A 23,216-nucleotide genomic window follows, 5' to 3' on the forward strand; every position below is an offset into this window, starting at 1 on the left:
GTGAAGTGAAATCCTAATGCTACAGCATAGCCTGATATTTTAGTCACAGTTTGCAGAAGGCCCTTTCCTATTTCAGCATGAAAAAGCTCTCTTACGCAAAGCAACATTTCCCAAGTTTGCGATAAAAGAACCTGATTAGCCCTGACCTTAGGAGACAATCAATTTGCCGGCTGTCAGGATCCCGGTGCCGACAATTCCGACAGTCGGAATACCAGCTCACAGGGGCTATTCTCACTCGTGGGTGTCCATGATACTCATAGAGTAGAAACATATCCCGTGGTAAGCGCAGCGAGCCACCGAGCCTGCAGCGTGGCAAGTGCAGTGAGCCTGCAAGGGGACTCATAACACTCATCACGCTGCCGGCATTCTGGCGAGCGGGATGCCGCTGTTGGGATACTGACAGCCAGCATCCTGTCCACCGGGAATACATGTATTCCCTGACCTCTACACCAACTGTCTATGTGCTATACCACATCCCAGCCAGACAATCATTAGTGAGTATAGACTTGTTTCACAGTAAGCATTCATTCCAAAGGTGTTCAAAGGGAGTGTGTTATAGCACATAGACATTTAAAAGATAGACAGTCATTATGTAGACACCATATGGTCGACAGGGTCAAAAGTCCGACAGGGTCAAAAGTCAGCTTCTGTAATTTTTTCATACACAGCCTGTAAAATGACAGAAGTTGATTGGTTGATGACTTATCTCTCAACAGTTTGATACATTTCTCTCAGGGTGGGATGTACTATGGGTAAAATGCGATCAAAACTCAGAAAACTAACGTTTTCAGTGACTTGCCACATTCCCCATTTGTATCAAGTTCCGGAAATCAAACCTTTCCTGAGCTTGTAACCGATAGGCAATGCCATCTATAGATGGCAAGGTCTATAGAAGCCTATGGGCTTCTATATGCAGAATCCCCCTGAAAGTGATCTGAATGATCCCACTCTGATAGCTCTCTCCTGTTTTCGCTCAGGGGTCTGAACTGCGCATGCCCACAATGCGCAGGCGCATCGACCCCTCGGCGACAGGGAGCGCCGGATAGCGACGGGACGTACAAAGAAAGTGATCACACCGGCGATCGCAAGAAGATTGACGGGAAGAGGCCGTTTGTGGGTGGCAACTGACCGTTTCCAGGGAGTGTCCAGAAAAACGCAGGAGTGACCAACCGTTTGGAGGGAGGGATTCTGACGTCAGCTCCAGACCCGATCATCGCACGGCAAGAGTAAGTCCTGGGCTGTGCAGTAACTGCACAAACTTTGGTTTGTGCAGCTCTCTGCACATGCGATCGCACCCCTGCACAGCGATTACCCCATCCCCCTGTAGGCGGCGACTACCCGGTCACAGCAGTGCAAAAAATGTCTGCTTGTGAATCTGATCAAGTATAAATTAGGCCATGTGTTGGGTGTGAGAGGCTTTCAGATATTTTTTGCCTCAATGTTCGTGAGATATTCCGTTTGCTGCTTTATCAGTAATTCTTCCATAGGACAATGGATCGCTGGGAAATAGTGCTAGAGACAACAACAGTAGCACTTACAACACATTGCTCCGCAACTGTGATCATATAGATCTTTCCTAGTGTGTTGTTTGCAGATGATAGAGTAATTACAGGACTGTGGGGGTAATTCCAAGTTGATCGCAGCAGCAAATATTTTAGCAGTTGGGCAAAACCATGTGCACTGCAGGGGGGGGCAGATATAACATGTGCAGAGAGAGTTAGATTTGGGTGGGGTGTGTTCAAACTGAAATCTAAATTGCAGTGTAAAAATAAAGCAGCCAGTATTTACCCTGCACAGAAACAATATACCCCTCCCAAATCTAACTCTCTCTGCAAATGTTATTTCTGCCAAACCTACAGTGCACATGGGACCTAATTCAGACCTGATCGCTCACTAGGGTTTTTTTGCACCGCTGCGAACAGATAGTCGCCGCCCATAGGGACTTGCTCAGCCGCTGCGATCACATCAGCCTGTCAGGGACCGGAATTGACATCAGGAACCCTCCCTGCAAACGCATGGACACGCCTGCATTTATCAAAACCACTCCCAGAAAACGGTCAGTTACCACCCACAAACGGCTTCTTCCTGTCAATCTCCTTGCGATCACCCATGCAAATGGATTCTATGCACAAACCCATTGCTGAGTAGCGATTTTCTTTGTACCCATGAGACGCGCCTGTGCAGTGCGGTGCATGCGCAGTTCTGACGTGATTGCAGCTCTACAAAAAACGCTAGCAAGCGATCAGGTCTGAATTACCCCCATGGTTTTGCCCAACTGCTAACAAATTTTGCTGCTGCAATCAACTCTGAATTACCCCCTAAGAGGGCTATTCAGAGTTAGTCGCAGATTTTGCTGGCCATTATAACAGTGCATTTCTAAAAACAATATTAATGAAGAATATTTACTAAAAGTTACACATTGCAAAACATTAACACTTGGCGATATAACGTTGACCTATGATTCTATGAATTGATATGTAAAACATGCACTATGACAGTCCTAAAGGGTACCGTTGCCATAAAGAAAGGACTGCACTCATCTCTAAACTAGTAGACATGGCAGAAAGTATGCTTGTATTTCTAGGTGCACTGCTTATGGCCATCCGTCTTCGTGGAATGAACCCCGAGGAGACCATGACGTTGACCAAAGAAATGGTGGCCTCGGGCTGTGTGCTCACATGGCCAGAGGAATGGAGTGGTTGGTTGGTGGACAAACATTCTACAGGAGGAGTGGGAGATAAAGTCAGCCTGCCTCTGGCACCAGCACTCGCTGCCTGTGGTTGCAAGGTATTAGATGATAGACACATACTTTTAGTCACGGGGCAGATGTACGTATTAAGCCTGGAGAAGTGATAAAGCAGTGAAAAGTGGAAGGTGATAACACACCAGCCAACAGCTCCCAACTGTCAATATACATATTGGAGCTGATTGGCTGGTGCATTATCACCTTGCACTTATCACTGCTTTATCACAGGCTTAATACATCTGCTGTGTAACTATTCACCTTTCTCTGCTATGTCCTGCTCTTACCCTAACAGAGATACTCATACCTGTTTTATACCTAAATCGCGGGTCACAGCCGGGAGCCTGACACGGGAGCTACCCGGCTACGACCCGCATCATCCCCTTTTTCTACCAAAGTCGCCAGCCCGACATATTGCCGGGTTGGTGACGTTGCCAGTGACGTGACGGGAGCGGCGCTTAGAGATCACATGATCTCCAAGCGCCACCTGTCCATTCACTGTAAACGGGAAGCCGGGTTGTGCGATCCGGCTCCCGTTTACACTGCGCAGTTTGCCGGGTTGAACATGTGTTCAACCCTGCAAACTACCCCAGTTGGAATACCGGGTCACTCGACCCGGATTATTCCAACTCTGCCCTTTTATACCGAGCAACAACACAGGTTATGCACACTCATGTGCAATAACCCATGTTATATGCTGGCGGTGTTAAAGGGGTATCAGTTACCCATAGCAAACAGTGAATAATTAGAGTCTAAACTGGACTAGAACATTACGGACAGACGGGAGATGTAAACTTTAAGTGCAGAGTTTTCAGCAAGTTTGTTGCTAGATATAAAGTGCCGATGTATGCATAAGCAGCAATAGGTTGGCTTTGCTTTTAATATCATGGTAAATCAGTGAAACATCTGCACTTTCGCTGTATTTATAAGTTTCCCAAGTATTGATTAGGCCAGTGGTTCCCAAACTGGGTGCCACGGCAGGGGGCACTTGCAGGGGTGCCACAGGAACCTAATCATTATTTATAGTCAAGGTGATAGTCAGCCAAAAGCACTGGTTTTGCCTATCATAAAACATGTGGACAAACAGAAGCATATCTGTACACCACCACATGACTGATCCTGATGATGACAGGCACAATTTATTTAATTTAATAATTTTTTCTGAATAAGAAACTTTTGACCAAGGGGTGCCTTAAAAACAATGCTGATACTCTAAGGCACAGGTTCTCGAACTTGGTCCTCAGGATCCCACACAGTGCATGTTTTGCAGGTCTCCTCACAGAATCACAAGTGAAATAATTAGCTCTACCTGTGGACTTTTTAAAATTTGTCAGTGAGTAATTAATACACCTGTGAACCTGCGGGTTTACCTGCAAAACATGCACTGTGTGAAGTAATGAGGACCGAGTTTGAGAACTTGTGCTCTAGAGCACCATGATTCAAGAAAGTTTGGGCACCACTGACTTACCAAGACAGATGTCTTCCTTCTACTTTACATAAAAATAGTGCTTGATTTACATTTGTTCTGTCACCGTGACTTTTATAATAGAAATTTTTTAATGTTAAGACTGTAAAATGGTTTTGAAACCTCAAAGTTCTGCGGTTTAGACTCATGAATACTGGGTATTAAAGCAATGGCAGGTCTCAAGCCTCATCCCAAACATGATTCGGTTTCGGTTTGTTAGCAGTTCTTTTCAGCGGTTGAAAAAAAGCCTTTTTATGATGTTGCCAATATCTGATTTTGTGTCTCCACAAAGACAAACAATCAGACCTATCAGCAATGGAGCCCTCAATGGTTAATGGGCCCCTACATCCTTAAATGTATGTTGTCTGCTTACAGTCCAACACAAAACAAAAACATATACCTGTTACAGCTATCTTTTAATCTAGGGACGTCTAAGTGTTTTCTACTCACAGCTACAGTATGTTCTCTTTGTATAAGGTTCCAATGATCAGTGGACGAGGACTGGGCCATACTGGGGGAACGCTGGATAAGTTAGAGTCAGTTCCAGGATTCAGCTCACAGCAGAGCCCTGAGCAGGTATGAGGGAATCATATGATTTAGCATTATTAAAACTGAACTAACTCTAGGAGAAAAGCAGATCAAGAACGTTTCAAAACGACTATATGAAAAGCCTTATGCTGCTATACAAAACACCAATCCCTGCAATGCCAAGATTTACTGATCCTAGCCATAGGCAAGCTAGGCAATTGCCTAGGCCATTTGCCTATGCCTAGGGACCAGTTCACTAACATTGCTGGTCTGAAGGTCGGCAGCGCCACTGGCAGCTCTGCTCTTGCAGACAGCTGTAGGCTTTCTGCAGTGACTCAGTTGCAGCTTGCGGGCATGCCTTAGCTCCTAACAAACATGGCCGCCGGACCTGGAGAAGGCTGCTGCACATGCCCACGGCCGTCGTGGTAACTCCAATTAGTAATGAGTGGGTTCCCAGCCACTTAGAAATTCAACGTTTCAATCTTTTATTAGCATTTTTTCATCAGGAACATACATTGTATACAAGAGTCTTACCTTATATAGCATTATTATTATTTATTATTATTATCCTTTATTTATATGGCACCACAAGGGTTCTGCAGCACCCAATTACAGAGTACATAAACAAATAATCAAAACAGGAAAACAGCAACTTACAGTTGAAGGCAATACAGAACAAGTATAGGGTAACTAAACATAGCAACATCAGCAGATGACACTGACATAAGTATCAGGTGGCAGAAGACTGCTGGATTTGGTGCAGTTGAAGATTATTAAAGTAAGAAAAAGGATAATCACATGAGGGAAGAGGGCCCTTCTCGTGAGAGCTTACAATCTAAAGCAGAGGTTCTCAAACTCGGTCCTCGGGGGCCCACACAGTGCATGTTTTGTAGGTCTCCTCACAGAATCGCAAGTGAAATAATTAGCTCCACCTGTGGTCCTTTTAAAATGTGTCAGTGAGTAATTAATACACCTGTGCACCTGCTGGGTTACCTGCAAAACATGCACTGTGTGGGCTCCTGAGGACCGAGTTTGAGAACCTCTGATCTAAAGGAATAACTTAATCACCCCCTGCCCAGTGTATCCCTACCGTGTCCCGTATCCTCTGACGTCATGCTCGCCTGCAGCATCAGAGGACCCCAGGCACAACGGCGGGGATACACGAGATCACTGGGTGATTAAAGTTATGCTATATAAGGTAAGACTTCTGTATACAATGTATGTTTCTGATGAAAACTTTTGAATAAAAAATTGAAACATTGAACTTCTAAGACCCACTTGTTACTAATTGGAATTACCATGAGGGCCGTCCAAAAAACACAATATATATATATATATATATATATATATATATAGAGAGAGAGAGAGAGAGAGTTGATGAATAATGCAGCAGCACGCAGAGACTTCCAACAAATCAGAGTGTATTTTAGAACATCACAGCATGAGTACCAATGTTTCGGGGATGAAAACCCCTTTGCCAAGGTGAGAAGTTTAGTCTGTAAGAGAAGTCACTTCACGTAATGTGAATAAGAAGCACTATGGTGTGATGTAATGTGAATAAGAAGCACTATGGTGTGATGTAATGTGAATAAGAAGCACTATGGTGTGATGTAATGTGAATAAGAAGCACTATGGTGTGATGTAATGCGAATAAGGAGCGATACGGTGTGGTGTAATGAGAATGAGGTGTAATGTATATAAGGAGCAATACTGTGTGTGGTGTAATGTGAATAAGAAGCACTATCAGTATGATGTAGTGTGAATAAGGAGCACTATCAGTATGACATAATGTGAAAAAGGAGCACTACGGTGCAGTGTAATGTGAATAAGGAGCACTACGGTGCAGTATAATGTGAATAAGGAGCACTACGGTGTGACATAATGTGAATAAGATGCACTACTGTGTGCAGATAATGTGAATAAGGAGCACTTTGGTATGACATAGTGTGAATAAGGAGCACTACGGTATGACATAATGTGAATAAGGAGCACTATGGGGTGGGCTAATGTGAATAAGGAGCACTACGGTGTGGTGTAATGTTAATAAGGAGCATGAAATTGGTTAGGGTTGGCTCTGCTGGGCGGTGGCTATAAATGAATGCAAAAATGGTTTGTTCAGTGGGCATGTTATGGTATTGTCGCTGGCGTGTTACTGCAAGTTTTAGTGTGCAACTGTTGGTGGTGTACAGTATAAGGACGCACCAATCTGTACTACAACATGTACAAATACTAAAAGTGGTCGTCTCAGTTCTTACACATTCGAACGCATGGATGTGCACAAAGGAAGGAGTTTTGTTACAGGATTTGCAAAAAGACGGGTGGCTGACAATACCACTGTGTGCATGCGGATATAACATTTGAACATTTCAGCATCTGTTCTCCTTATTTCCCTGCTTATAGTATTATTTGTACATGATTTGTTCCAGTCAGAGAAGAGCTCAGCAATTTACAGTATAGTGTGATGGGAACCAGGAATCTGTGTAGGTTATTATAATAAGATCCACCACAGTAAACATCGGCCTTCCAAAAAGGAGGGGTTTGCAATCAGAGTGTCGACGATGACCATGTCAGCATTCATATTGTCATCACAAGAATATTGACAGCTATTTATAAACAGATTTTTGTATTTATTTTGCAGATGCTGGAAATCCTTCGTTCTGTTGGTTGCTGTATTGTTGGACAGTCTGCAGACCTAGTACCAGCTGATAAGATATTTTACGAGATGCGTGATGTGACAGGAACGGTGGACAGTCTGCCACTGATTACAGGTACTTCTGGTCTGAATCTACTCATCTAGTACTTATTTTTCATACAGACTCTATAAGGGATTGGCGTATACAGATCACTGTCTTTGTTTCCATTACTATACTCACACTACCAATATTGGACAGATGATATTGCAGTGAAGCCCAGTTATAGACATAGGATCATATACTCCTGCCCCCTAATGATGAACAGTTTTCAGGAAAGGTAAGAATGGGGAAAGAAGCCCATAGGCTTCTACTAGGTAATGCCAGCTACAGATGGTGTTACTTACTGGCTCCAAGTAGCTTGGTACATATGGGAATGCAGTAAAAGCTCAGAAAGTTTTTACCTCATTTTTGGCTTTAGTACATCCCACCCATTGTAAGATCATTCTCTAATGTTTAAAGGTCTTTTCTTTATTAGAAAAGTTAAACTTAAGGTGTGTATACACTGTGAGATTCGGGCTAACCACGATTCTAACTGTGCGATAGGGAATAGGTCGGCATCGCAAGCACATAATGAGTGTGCTTGAAATACTGACTATGTGCGATTTTGGCTAAGTGTAAATTTTGACTCTCTCTTCTATGAGATAGTCAAAATTGACTTGCCTGCACAGTCTATCTAGGCTTGCGATGCCGACCGCGCAGGATCGTGCATTGGCATCGCAATAGGATCGCAAGGTGACTTTCACCTTGCGATCTGCACTAACTTTTCCTATGATTTTGATTATATAGTCAAAATTGTAAGAAAATATCTCACCGTGTGTACACACCTTTACTCTCTCTTTAGATATGCAAAATGGCTACCGCATATATACCTTTTGTAGGTTTTTCTAGAAGTAGTGATAAGAATGGATGGCTATTGGCTTTTTTGAACCTCCCCGAATTTCCTAAGTGTTGATTGATGAACTGAAAGTCTCAAAAAAAATGGCAAGTGCCATAATGTCCTTTCCTCATCATAAATCTCCTGCGCTAAACGTACAGTATTTCCTACTATAGAATTATATGCCAAATAGGAAGACATCATAGTGCTCTACTTAATTATAATGCTTGATAAGCCATTGAAGATTGGGGAAATACCTAACTTATGCGATTTCTGTAGGTCTAACTTTTTGTGGTATTGCAACTCTGAAATATTAATCATAACCTTGACCAGCCCTGTAGACCAAATGGGCTTCAAGCTTGGAAAGGTCAACTTGTGGGCGGCATCTATTTCTTAATCTGTGTATTGCCCACCTAGATGTGGGTTCTAGAGAGTTAGTGTCTTCACCTATAGAATAGTGGTAATAGCTGTCAGTATGCCAAGGAACTGTTTCTCACTCCAGTCAGGTATCATATAAAAGTTAATGTTACTGTAATAAAATAATGATTAAAAACATGCAGTGATCATTGTAAATCCTATGTTTACGATTGACAGACAGAGCCGTACGCGGGGCAGAAGGGGGCATCGTGGCAGAGTTTAAGGGGCATCGCAGCGGCATTTGTGGCGGGCGCAGTCCGGACAGGCGTATCTAGACCATTTGCGGGATGGCTCATGGCGGCTGCATGCCATCACACGCAGCCACCACGACCCAAAAGATGGTGGGTTGCTGTCTGCCTTAGCAGCTAGGCTGCGTAGGCAGAGGGCAGCCCTAGACATGCAAAAGCATCTCCGTCGTGTGATACTTTCAGATGTTTGTGGGGGGAGCAGAACCCAACATGCAGGGCGGATTTACCCTGTGCTGGGCGTCCGCCCGCATGTCCGTGTAATGGATTGTAGATGTGTGATTTTTCGCACATCTACGATCCATGCTAAATTAGTACCCAACATTGTAAATTTACAAATTTACAATCATAGGGGGTAATTCACACCTGATTGCTAGGCTGCTAAAATTGTTGTCCTGTGATCAGATAGTCGCCACCCAAGGGGGAGTGTAAATACGCCGTGCAAGTGTGCGATCGCATGTGTATGCCGAGCTGCAAAAATCCAGTGTGTACAGTCTGTGCGCAGCCCAGAACCTACTCCTACAATGCGATGAGAAGAGGCTGATCGGGGTCGGAGCTGACGTCAGACACCCTCCTGAAAAAGCTTCTGAACGCCTGCGTTTTTCCGGACACTCCCAGTAAATGACCAGTTACCACCCACAAATGGCCTCTTCCTGTCAATCACCTTGCGAACGCCCGTGTGAATGAAATTTTCACACCATCCAGTCACATACCAGCAATGCCCAATGTTTGCCGACATGAGTGCGCATTGCGGTGCATACGCATGCACAGTCTATTGCTGATCGCCCGCTGTGCACAGCAGCGATTAGGTCTGAATCACCCACATAGTCAGTATTACACATACCCATGCCTTGTGATTGCCGCTCTGCATAACAAAAGCGTCTTAGCTTGTGCAGGGGCTACAAACAGATCTGGAGGATGCACTCACAGAACTGGGGCATAAACTTACTGACAACATCATTTTTGCAAATTATATGATTCAGCACATTCATAGCGATGTACCCAACTGAGCAACAAGGAGCTTTCCTTTGATTGGTTTTCCTCTTTTGCTGCATTTTGGTTGTTTAGATATTGGAGTAATTTCACTGTCCTTGGTGTAACCTTGTTTCTCTGTAGCTTCAGTGATGAGTAAGAAGGTGGCTGAGAGCCTTTCTGCGCTGATCCTTGATGTAAAGTTCGGTGAGGCAGCTCAAAGTCCAACAATAGTAGAAGCAAAGCGCCTGGCACAAAGTCTTGTAAGTTTGTGTACCACATTTACAAAATCAGAAAAGTATTATATATTTAGCTGTCTGTATTAAATTACTTTGGCCACTTTCAGCTATAAACAGTAGAGATGAGCGCCTGAAATTTTTCGGGTTTTGTGTTTTGGTTTTGGATTTGGTTCCGCGGCCGTGTTTTGGGTTCGACCGCGTTTTGGCAAAACCTCACCGAATTTTTTTTGTCGGATTCGGGTGTGTTTTGGATTCGGGTGTTTTTTTCAAAAAACCCTAAAAAACAGCTTAAATCATAGAATTTGGGGGTCATTTTGATCCCAAAGTATTATTAACCTCAAAAACCATAATTTCCACTCATTTTCAGTCTATTCTGAATACCTCACACCTCACAATATTATTTTTAGTCCTAAAATTTGCACCGAGGTCGCTGTGTGAGTAAGATAAGCGACCCTAGTGGCCGACACAAACACCGGGCCCATCTAGGAGTGGCACTGCAGTGTCACGCAGGATGTCCCTTCCAAAAAACCCTCCCCAAACAGCACATGACGCAAAGAAAAAAAGAGGCGCAATGAGGTAGCTGTGTGAGTAAGATTAGCGACCCTAGTGGCCGACACAAACACCGGGCCCATCTAGGAGTGGCACTGCAGTGTCACGCAGGATGGCCCTTCCAAAAAACCCTCCCCAAACAGCACATGACGCAAAGAAAAAAAGAGGCGCAATGAGGTAGCTGACTGTGTGAGTAAGATAAGCGACCCTAGTGGCCGACACAAACACCGGGCCCATCTAGGAGTGGCACTGCAGTGTCACGCAGGATGTCCCTTCCAAAAAACCCTCCCCAAACAGCACATGACGCAAAGAAAAAAAGAGGCGCAATGAGGTAGCTGACTGTGTGAGTAAGATAAGCGACCCTAGTGGCCGACACAAACACCGGGCCCATCTAGGAGTGGCACTGCAGTGTCACGCAGGATGTCCCTTCCAAAAAACCCTCCCCAAACAGCACATGACGCAAAGAAAAAAAGAGGCGCAATGAGGTAGCTGACTGTGGGAGTAAGATAAGCGACCCTAGTGGCCGACACAAACACCGGGCCCATCTAGGAGTGGCACTGCAGTGTCACGCAGGATGGCCCTTCCAAAAAACCCTCCCCAAACAGCACATGACGCAAAGAAAAAAAGAGGCGCAATGAGGGTAGCTGACTGTGTGAGTAAGATAAGCGACCCTAGTGGCCGACACAAACACCGGGCCCATCTAGGAGTGGCACTGCAGTGTCACGCAGGATGTCCCTTCCAAAAAACCCTCCCCAAACAGCACATGACGCAAAGAAAAAAAGAGGCGCAATGAGGTAGCTGACTGTGTGAGTAAGATAAGCGACCCTAGTGGCCGACACAAACACCGGGCCCATCTAGGAGTGGCACTGCAGTGTCACGCAGGATGTCCCTTCCAAAAAACCCTCCCCAAACAGCACATGACGCAAAGAAAAAAAGAGGCGCAATGAGGTAGCTGACTGTGTGAGTAAGATAAGCGACCCTAGTGGCCGACACAAACACCGGGCCCATCTAGGAGTGGCACTGCAGTGTCACGCAGGATGGCCCTTCCAAAAAACCCTCCCCAAACAGCACATGACGCAAAGAAAAAAAGAGGCGCAATGAGGTAGCTGTGTGAGTAAGATTAGCGACCCTAGTGGCCGACACAAACACCGGGCCCATCTAGGAGTGGCACTGCAGTGTCACGCAGGATGTCCCTTCCAAAAAACCCTCCCCAAACAGCACATGACGCAAAGAAAAAAAGAGGCGCAATGAGGTAGCTGACTGTGTGAGTAAGATAAGCGACCCTAGTGGCCGACACAAACACCGGGCCCATCTAGGAGTGGCACTGCAGTGTCACGCAGGATGGCCCTTCCAAAAAACCCTCCCCAAACAGCACATGACGCAAAGAAAAAAAGAGGCGCAATGAGGTAGCTGACTGTGTGAGTAAGATAAGCGACCCTAGTGGCCGACACAAACACCGGGCCCATCTAGGAGTGGCACTGCAGTGTCACGCAGGATGTCCCTTCCAAAAAACCCTCCCCAAACAGCACATGACGCAAAGAAAAAAAGAGGCGCAATGAGGTAGCTGACTGTGTGAGTAAGATAAGCGACCCTAGTGGCCGACACAAACACCGGGCCCATCTAGGAGTGGCACTGCAGTGTCACGCAGGATGTCCCTTCCAAAAAACCCTCCCCAAACAGCACATGACGCAAAGAAAAATAAAAGAAAAAAGAGGTGCAAGATGGAATTGTCCTTGGGCCCTCCCACCCACCCTTATGTTGTATAAACAGGACATGCACACTTTAACCAACCCATCATTTCAGTGACAGGGTCTGCCACACGACTGTGACTGATATGACGGGTTGGTTTGGACCCCCCCCAAAAAAAGAAGCAATTAATCTCTCCTTGCACAAACTGGCTCTACAGAGGCAAGATGTCCACCTCATCATCATCCTCCGATATATCACCGTGTACATCCCCCTCCTCACAGATTATCAATTCGTCCCCACTGGAATCCACCATCTCAGCTCCCTGTGTACTTTGTGGAGGCAATTGCTGCTGGTCAATGTCTCCGCGGAGGAATTGATTATAATTCATTTTAATGAACATCATCTTCTCCACATTTTCTGGATGTAACCTCGTACGCCGATTGCTGACAAGGTGAGCGGCGGCACTAAACACTCTTTCGGAGTACACACTTGTGGGAGGGCAACTTAGGTAGAATAAAGCCAGTTTGTGCAAGGGCCTCCAAATTGCCTCTTTTTCCTGCCAGTATAAGTACGGACTGTGTGACGTGCCTACTTGGATGCGGTCACTCATATAATCATCCACCATTCTTTCAATGTTGAGAGAATCATATGCAGTGACAGTAGACGACATGTCCGTAATCGTTGTCAGGTCCTTCAGTCCGGACCAGATGTCAGCATCAGCAGTCGCTCCAGACTGCCCTGCATCACCGCCAGCGGGTGGGCTCGGAATTCTGAGCCTTTTCCTCGCACCCCCAGTTGCGGGAGAATGTGAAGGAGGAGATGTTGACAGGTCGCGTTCCGCTTGACTTGACAATTTTCTCACCAGCAGGTCTTTCAACCCCAGCAGACTTGTGTCTGCCGGAAAGAGAGATCCAAGGTAGGCTTTAAATCTAGGATCGAGCACGGTGGCCAAAATGTAGTGCTCTGATTTCAACAGATTGACCACCCGTGAATCCTTGTTAAGCGAATTAAGGGCTCCATCCACAAGTCCCACATGCCTAGCGGAATCGCTCCGTGTTAGCTCCTCCTTCAATGTCTCCAGCTTCTTCTGCAAAAGCCTGATGAGGGGAATGACCTGACTCAGGCTGGCAGTGTCTGAACTGACTTCACGTGTGGCAAGTTCAAAGGGCATCAGAACCTTGCACAACGTTGAAATCATTCTCCACTGCGCTTGAGACAGGTGCATTCCACCTCCTATATCGTGCTCAATTGTATAGGCTTGAATGGCCTTTTGCTGCTCCTCCAACCTCTGAAGCATATAGAGGGTTGAATTCCACCTCGTTACCACTTCTTGCTTCAGATGATGGCAGGGCAGGTTCAGTAGTTTTTGGTGGTGCTCCAGTCTTCTGTACGTGGTGCCTGTACGCCGAAAGTGTCCCGCAATTCTTCTGGCCACCGACAGCATCTCTTGCACGCCCCTGTCGTTTTTTAAAAAATTCTGCACCACCAAATTCAAGGTATGTGCAAAACATGGGATGTGCTGGAATTTGCCCATATTTAATGCACACACAATATTGCTGGCGTTGTCCGATGCCACAAATCCACAGGAGAGTCCAATTGGGGTAAGCCATTCCGCGATGATCTTCCTCAGTTGCCGTAAGAGGTTTTCAGCTGTGTGCGTATTCTGGAAAGCGGTGATACAAAGCGTAGCCTGCCTAGGAAAGAGTTGGCGTTTGCGAGATGCTGCTACTGGTGCCGCCGCTGCTGTTCTTGCGGCGGGAGTCCATACATCTACCCAGTGGGCTGTCACAGTCATATAGGCCTGACCCTGCCCTGCTCCACTTGTACACATGTCCGTGGTTAAGTGGACATTGGGTCCAGCTGCATTTTTTAGGACACTGGTGAGTCTTTTTCTGAGGTCCGTGTACATTTTCGGTATCGCCTGCCTAGAGAAGTGGAACCTAGATGGTATTTGGTAACGGGGGCACACTGCCTCAATAAATTGTCTAGTTCCCTGTGAACTAACGGCGGATACCGGACGCACGTCTAACACCAACATAGTTGTCAAGGCCTCAGTTATCCGCTTTGCAGCAGGATGACTGCTGTGATATTTCATCTTCCTCGCAAAGGACTGTTGAACAGTCAATTGCTTACTGGAAGTAGTACAAGTGGGCTTACGACTTCCCCTCTGGGATGACCATCGACTCCCAGCAGCAACAACAGCAGCGCCAGCAGCAGTAGGCGTTACACTCAAGGATGCATCGGAGGAATCCCAGGCAGGAGAGGACTCGTCAGAATTGCCAGTGACATGGCCTGCAGGACTATTGGCATTCCTGGGGAAGGAGGAAATTGACACTGAGGGAGTTGGTGGGGTGGTTTGCGTGAGCTTGGTTACAAGAGGAAGGGATTTACTGGTCAGTGGACTGCTTCCGCTGTCACCCAAAGTTTTTGAACTTGTCACTGACTTATTATGAATGCGCTGCAGGTGACGTATAAGGGAGGATGTTCCGATGTGGTTAACGTCCTTACCCCTACTTATTACAGCTTGACAAAGGGAACACACAGCTTGACACCTGTTGTCCGCATTTCTGTTGAAATAGTTCCACACCGAAGAGCTGATTTTTTTGGTATTTTCACCAGGCATGTCAACGGCCATATTCCTCCCACGGACAACAGGTGTCTCCCCGGGTGCCTGACTTAAACAAACCACCTCACCATCAGAATCCTCCTGGTCAATTTCCTCCCCAGCGCCAGCAACACCCATATCCTCCTCATCCTGGTGTACTTCAACACTGACATCTTCAATCTGACTATCAGGAACTGGACTGCGGGTGCTCCTTCCAGCACTTGCAGGGGGCGTGCAAATGGTGGAAGGCGCATGCTCTTCACGTCCAGTGTTGGGAAGGTCAGGCATCGCAACCGACACAATTGGACTCTCCTTGTGGATTTGGGATTTCGAAGAACGCACAGTTCTTTGCGGTGCTACTGCTTTTGCCAGCTTGAGTCTTTTCATTTTTCTAGCGAGAGGCTGAGTGCCTCCATCCTCATGTGAAGCTGAACCACTAGCCATGAACATAGGCCAGGGCCTCAGCCGTTCCTTGCCACTCCGTGTGGTAAATGGCATATTGGCAAGTTTACGCTTCTCCTCCGACAATTTTATTTTAGGTTTTGGAGTCCTTTTTTTACTGATATTTGGTGTTTTGGATTTGACATGCTCTGTACTATGACATTGGGCATCGGCCTTGGCAGACGACGTTGCTGGCATTTCATCGTCTCGGCCATGACTAGTGGCAGCAGCTTCAGCACGAGGTGGAAGTGGATCTTGATCTTTCCCTAATTTTGGAACCTCAACATTTTTGTTCTCCATATTTTAATAGGCACAACTAAAAGGCACCTCAGGTAAACAATGGAGATGGATGGATACTAGTATACAATTATGAATGGACTGCCGAGTGCCGACACAGAGGTAGCTACAGCCATGGACTACCGTACTGTACTGTGTCTGCTGCTAATATAGACTGGATGATAATGAGATGTAGTATGTATGTATAAAGAAGAAAGAAAAAAAAACCACGGGTAGGTGGTATACAATTATGGACGGACTGCCGAGTGCCGACACAGAGGTAGCTACAGCCGTGGACTACCGTACTGTACTGTGTCTGCTGCTAATATAGACTGGATGATAATGAGATGTAGTATGTATAAAGAAGAAAGAAAAAAAAAACCACGGGTAGGTGGTATACAATTATGGATGGACTGCCGAGTGCCGACACAGAGGTAGCTACAGCCGTGAACTACCGTACTGTGTCTGCTGCGACTGGATGATAAATAATGATATAAAAAATATATATATATCACTACTGCAGCCGGACAGGTATATATTATATAATGACGGACCTGCTGGACACTGTCTGTCAGCAGAATGAGTTTTTTATAGAATAAAAAAAAAACACCACACAAGTCACACGACGAGTGTTTAACTTTTTCAGGCAATCACAATATAGTATACTATACTGGTGGTCAGTGTGGTCAGGTCACTGGTCAGTCACACTGGCAGTGGCACTCCTGCCTGCAGCAAAAGTGTGCACTGTTTAATTTTAATAATATGTATGTACTCCTGGCTCCTACTATAACCTATAACTGCTCCCCAGTCTCCCCCACAATTAAGCTGTGTGAGCACAGTCAGATATTATACATAGATGATGCAGCACACTGGGCTGAGCACAGATATGGTATGTGACTGAGTCACTGTGTATCGTTTTTTTCAGGCAGAGAACGGATTATATTAAATAAAACTGCACTGGTGGTCACTGGTCAGTGGTCAGTCACTAGTAAACTCTGCACTCTCTAGTACTCCTAAGCTCCAGTAAATCAAGTGTCTCTGTCTCAATCTCACTCTCTCTCTTCTAATCTAAATGGAGAGGACGCCAGCCACGTCCTCTCCCTATCAATCTCAATGCACGTGTGAAAATGGCGGCGACGCGCGGCTCCTTATATAGAATCCGAGTCTCGCGATAGAATCCGAGCCTCGCGAGAATCCGACAGCGTCATGATGACGTTCGGGCGCGCTCGGGTTAACCGAGCAAGGCGGGAAGATCCGAGTCGCTCGGACCCGTGTAAAAAAACATGAAGTTCGGGCGGGTTCGGATTCCGAGGAACCGAACCCGCTCATCTCTAATAAACAGTGACGCCAAGGGAAATGGGAGCAGGTTCTACTTACACAAGCCTGGTTCTGATAGAGGGGACTGAGTCTGCCACTCGCCCACGCCCTCTCTCCTTCTCCCCTGCTGTGTTCTGGAGTATGGTGGGTGCTGGGAGACATCAGACACTAAGAAGAAGTAGCAGTACTCTCCACCTATGCGTGGGGGAAGGGGGGGGATTGCACTGATGGGGCACAATGGCTCCCCCTGTGGAGTGCGATGCAACGCTGCAAATACTATTTTTCCTGTTTTTTAGGTAAGGATGCATCCTTACATTAGGCCATGCCCTCCCCAAGTACCCAAGACCTGCTCGCTCTCTACAGGCCTGGCTAAAAATATAGTATTATTTCAATTAAGTGCATCTCTTTCAACAGGTCAGTGTTGGAGTTTCCCTTGGAATTCCAACCATCGCTATTATCACCAATATGGATAGTCCCATTGGCCGTCGCGTGGGAAACAGCCTGGAAGTAATAGAAGCCCTAGAATGCTTGGAGGGTGCAGGGCTTGATGACCTCAGAGAACTTGTTACACGTACAGGTCAGCATACAAGGATACAAAATTATTTATGTACAGTATAATATTAGTTTTGTGTCAACATGGACCAGAATCTCTGAAGCTGGACATACTCTATAAAATAATCTGGCTGGTTAGAATGAAACTCTGGTAATGGATGAGAGCAAATGACAAACAACCGTTTGCTCCCAAACAATGGAAAACGGACAAATTCTGTTGTTCATACAAATTAAATTTGTGATTTACAAATTTGTCTGAATGACAGGTTTTGTTCATTTTCCAGTATTTATGAGCAAATGGTTGTTTGTCATTTGCTGTCATCCACTACCAGATTTTCATTCCAACCAGCCATATCTGGTAGATGATCTGCCAGATAATGGAATGCTCCCTGATTTCTCTTTTTTGGTTACGTTTGAATCATACTTGCCTACCTAACCCTCTCTATGAGGGAGAAAATGCTCTGTTCCTGGACTTTCCTGGTAATGTATGATTGCCATCCCCTGTGGTGAAACACCTTTCTTATCAATTAACTAGCTCACCACAGGTGATGGCAATCATAGATTACCAGGAAAGTCCAGGAACAGAGCATTTTCTCCCTCATGGAGAGGGTCAGGTAGGCAAGTATGGTTTGAATGGTTTTTGACTGTTGATTGTAAAAGACTGTTCTTTTTTTTATCTGCACAGACAATCTATGTCAGTTTAATTATGAATTATGTATGGTATATATCTGTGCATAAATAGTACGTTTTAGATTTGTTTTTATTATTATATATTGACAGTGCAGATATTAATATTAGATATAGGCATCTGGGAGACACATAGATTTTCTGAACCTGTCGTACTGTATATGGCATGTGTCAAAAATTGAAGAGGAAAATGGAAATTATATTTATTTCTTTTTTCCTAAAGCTGTCACTGCTGTGGTGATATGGTTAAAGTGTAGTGTAATGGGCATCAATTGCTCTCTATAGCTGTATGGCATTTGTTTTCCATGTCTCCAGGTGGCTATCTACTCTGGCTATGTGGTCAGGCTGTCTCCGAAACACAAGGAGCCGAGAAAATCGCAAAAGTGTTGGATGATGGGTCTGCTCTGCAATGTTTCCGAAAGATGATGGAGGCTCAGGGGGTACAGTCTGAAGTAGCCAGGTCTCTGAGCTCCAGCAGTACAGGTTTCAGAAAAGCATCTCACTTAGAAGAACTGATGGTGCAGAGAACAGGTCAGCAAGTTTGTCTGTGTCTTGTCTACAGTGTGTGATTATAGCAGGTGTCAGTACAGTATGTACCTAAATGTATGGCATAATACTCTTAATAAAGTGGATGGAGGTAAAGTTCCAGCCAATCAGCTCCTAACTGTCACTTTTCAAACACAGCCTGTAACATGACAGTTAGGAGCTTATTGGCTGGTACTTTGGGCCCGATTCAGACTTGATCGCTGTTGTGCGATTTTGCACAGCGGCTGATTATCGAATGACTGTGCATGTGTATGCACCACAATGCACAGGCGCGTCGCCAAACAGCGACAGGATTGTGCAAAAATTTAGATTGCAATGAATTCACAAGGTGATTGACAGGAAGCGGACGTTAGTGGGTGGTAACTGGCCATTTTCTGGGAGTGTCAGGGAAAACGCAGCCGTTCCCAAGCATTTTCAGTGCGGGTGTGTGACGTCAGCTCCAACCCCAATCAGCCTGTTTGTATCGCATTGTGGGAGTAAGTTCCTTGGCTACACACAGACTGCACACACTGTAAAAATCATTCAATGGTGGGTGAGTTGCGAATGGATTTGCAACTGTCTGGCAGAATTTTCGCACGGCAAACACATGCATTCGCACACTTGCACGGGCTGGGTTTTCACTCTCCGTGGGCGGTGACTATCTGATCGTAGACCTCTGCAAATTGGCAGCACAGCGATCAAGTCTGAATTAGGCCCTTTATCTCCATCTACTTTATCTTTCTCCAAGACTTAGTACTATGGGGGTCATTCCAAAGTTGATCTCTGGCTAGCTACGTTTTGCAGCGCTGCGATCAGATAGTCGTCGCCTATGGGGGAGTGTATTTTCGCTTTGCAAATGTGCGAACGGTTGTGCAGTGGAGCGGTACAAAAAACTTTTGTGCAGTTTCTGAGTAGCTCAGAACTTACTCAGCCGCTGCGATCACTTCAGCCTGTTCTTGTCCGGAATTGACGTCAGACAACCACCCTGCAAACGCTTGGACACTCCTGCGTTTTCCCAACCACTCCCTGAAAACGGTCAGTTGACACCCATAAACGCCTTCTTGCTGTCAATCTTCTTGCGATTGGCTGTGCGAATGGATTCCTCGTTAAATCCTTCGCCCAGCACCGATCCGCTTTGTATGCGTACGACGCACCTGCGCATTGTGGTGCATACGCATGCGCAGTTTTACAGAGTTTTGACCTAATCGCAGCACTGCAAAAAATTGCTAGCGAGTGATCAACTCGGAATGACCCCCTTAGCTTAGACCCTAATATTTCTGCTTATGTTTCTAGCTCCTGCAAACAATAAATGTGCCTTGTCAGTTTGTGCCATCTTGGACAACATATGAAAATACTGTACCTGTCTTCTGATCATTTTATATAATTATTTTAAAATGTTTAAAATAGGTTATTTAACGGCTATAGATTCAGAAATAAAAATGTTGACTCCTTGTTAAGGAACATTTCTTGTATATCACACAAACCAAAACGTGAAAACATGTGGCGCTACCTTAACCAAATATGCCCCTAATGGGGATAAAATAGATGCTCACACATTGGAACTGGGAGAGATGTGCAGAAATCCTTTTGCCTAAATGGAATTTTTAAAATTCTAAAATCAAATAAAAGAATAGTGCAATACAAAAGGATAATGATCCATTTATTGGTTGCACTCACATAGATACAAATAATCTGTGCATATCATCCTCATATAGAATGTACTCCAAAATTCCAGAAGGATTTACCAAAGGCGTTGGAAACTTGAAAGAAAGAAATATATGGTGCAATACAGCCTTATAAAAAACACATTTAATGGGCAAATGCACTCACATAATAAAAAACATAAAAGGCATATATCACCACACAAATGGTGCTTCCAACTTGGTATCCTGCCAGTACAGGAGCCTGGAATTCCGCTGCAGCCAGATGGAGAATAGCAGGATGTGTAGCCCAAGTCCCGGGTGAAATGAGCAGAAACACTGTTACAGTGCCAGGTAGCCAGGCGTTCCATCCGTCGGGTTCCAATGGAAGAAAGTCCTTATGCCACAGGGTCTCAAAAGTGACTGAATTTAAATGGTTTCTGCAGTCCTAAAGATGAATCCCTTCTATTCCTCTCTGATTGGTTCACTATTGTTTTTATAATAATATACCATTCATTTTTTATATATGTATTTTTTATTTTGATCCGCTTATCTGGTGGACTCATTGTATATGGACTCCTGCTTTCCATGAACTTCATTGATTTGAAATAATGGAGATTACTGCATGGAGTTATGACATCTGTTATTGTGGATTCGTTCTAAACCGACAACGTTGAACACTTCCCTTAAGACGGCGGAACGCAAACAGGAAGCCACGATGTGGCCGTGGAACGCACAGATGTAATTTCCAGTGACTCTGTAAGGTGGTGTAATGCAAACAGGAAGCCGCGATACGGCCGTGGAACGCAGGGACGTCACTTCCGGTGACGCAGTTCCGGTCTGGATGTGGACTCATTGCTAGTTATTGCAGGTGTTATGAATGTGTTCATTTAGGGGGGTATTTAAGGGAGTCCAATTGTATATATGTCCTATGCTTCTGAGTAAGGTCTAATGATCGAAAACAGATTTAAGCATAAGGACTTTCTTCCATTGGAACCCAACGGTTGGAATACCTGGCACTGCAACAGCATTTCTCTTACGTCCTAGAGGATGCTGGGGTGCACATTAGTACCATGGGGTATAGACTGGTCCACTAGGAGCCACTGGCACTTTAGGAGTTTAATAGTATGGGCTGGCTCCTCCCTCTATGCCCTTCCTACCAGACCCAGTTTAGAAAATGTGCCCGGAGGAGCCGGTCACAGCTAGGGGAGATCCTAGAGCTTTTTTAGTTTTATTTTTTTCTAAGAGTAATTTAGGCACAGGGAGGCTGCTGGCAACAGCCTACCTGCTTCGTGGGACATAGGGGGGGGAGTAGTGTCCAACCCTGAGAGGTTAATGTCCACTATCTCCGCTGACAGGACACTGAGCTCCTGAGGGTGATGATCGCTAGCCGCCCGAGGCGACCGCTCACTCCCGCAGCATGCCGCCACCCCCTAACAGAGCCAGAAGATACCAGTGGTGAGTGTGTCACCGGCAACCCAACAGGCGGGGAGCCGGTGTGAATGGCGGCAACAGAGTTGGAGTGCAGTACTGATTCTGTGCTCCGGAAGGCTCAGCGGTACAGCAGGTGCGGCACTATGAGGGGCGCCCTGGGCCAGCTCAAATACCCTTACACTGGTCACTCAGGCTATCAGGACTCCGGTAAATGCTGCTAGCATAATACTTCAGGCCAGTATAACATTTCAAATAGTGCGGGAAGACGCACCATGTTTGGGGGCAGACCCAGCAGCTCACCAGCGCCATTTTCTCCCTGTAGATCCACTTCCAGCGACGCTGACAGGGAATGCTGTCCCTCCACACGACTCCAGCTATCCTGTGCAGTACCAGGGGGTTGTAGAAGGGGGGAAAGCTCTAAATTCGCTGTGTAGTCTATTAAGGGTACACAGTAAGCGTCAGGCAGTTCTTATATAACTGTCTCTGGGGCGCTGTGTGTGCTGGCTCCAAACTCTATCTCTCTCTGAAGGTACTTGGGGGAAACTGTCTGACATTTTCGTGTGTGTGTGTGTGTGTGTGTGTGCGCGCGCAAATTCTCACATAACCATGTCCAGGGACTCTGTGTCTTATGCTGCAGAGGAAGTATCTTCTCCAGAGGAATCTATTCCATGTACCCAGGAATGTAATTCATGTCTCAGACTTCTGAATCTGAGCCACAATGGCTGGCTTCCATTAAGGGAATGATATCACAGATTTCTACAAGGGTAGCCCATACGGAGACTGAAACTCAGGTTTTAAGGAAGTCTATGGAAGTTTGGTCGGGTTCTGTTCCCTTTAATTCTAAATCCCCTAGCATATACCCAAAGAAACGTGCACTTGCCCAGGTTATGCAAGCCGTCACGAATTCCGACTCTGACACGGCAGACGGTGATGCGGATGTGCTAAGGGGGGCAGCATCCCTTGCAAAGGGGGTGCAGCTCATGATTGAGGCCATTAGGGATGTGTTACACATTACTGACACACCACCTGAGCAGGTTGAAGAGGCTTACTTCACAGACAATAAGAAAGCTTTGCTAACCTTCCCTGCATCTAAAGAATTAAACGCATTATTTGAAAAGTCCAGGGAAACCCCGGAGAAAAAATTCCAGATCCCAAAAAAGGGTTCTGGTTGCTTTTCCCTTCCCTGAGGAGGACAGGAAAAAAATGGGAAAACCCAACCATAGTTGACGCATCTCATCTGTTTCCAGACTGTCTAAAAAGATGGTTTTACCTGTCCCTGTATCTACCGCTTTAAAAGAAAAGGCTGATCGTAAGATTGACACTAC

The 23,216-nt window shown here is 45.7% G+C and overlaps 1 protein-coding gene across 2 annotated transcripts in view; it reads left to right on the forward strand.

Annotated features, from left to right (window-relative positions):
- The window catches only part of TYMP (thymidine phosphorylase), a 150,303-nt gene that overhangs the window by 72,519 nt on the left and 54,568 nt on the right, over positions 1–23,216 (forward strand). For both annotated transcript variants that reach the window (XM_063926644.1, XM_063926645.1), the window contains 6 exons: positions 2,585–2,787; positions 4,686–4,784; positions 7,375–7,504; positions 10,082–10,200; positions 17,468–17,630; positions 18,608–18,823. In XM_063926644.1, coding sequence (XP_063782714.1) covers positions 2,585–2,787; positions 4,686–4,784; positions 7,375–7,504; positions 10,082–10,200; positions 17,468–17,630; positions 18,608–18,823 — 930 coding nt within the window. The remainder of the gene's footprint in view (positions 1–2,584; positions 2,788–4,685; positions 4,785–7,374; positions 7,505–10,081; positions 10,201–17,467; positions 17,631–18,607; positions 18,824–23,216) is intronic.

This window comes from Pseudophryne corroboree, chromosome 6, assembly GCF_028390025.1.
Source record: "Pseudophryne corroboree isolate aPseCor3 chromosome 6, aPseCor3.hap2, whole genome shotgun sequence".
Lineage (NCBI taxonomy): Eukaryota > Metazoa > Chordata > Amphibia > Anura > Myobatrachidae > Pseudophryne > Pseudophryne corroboree.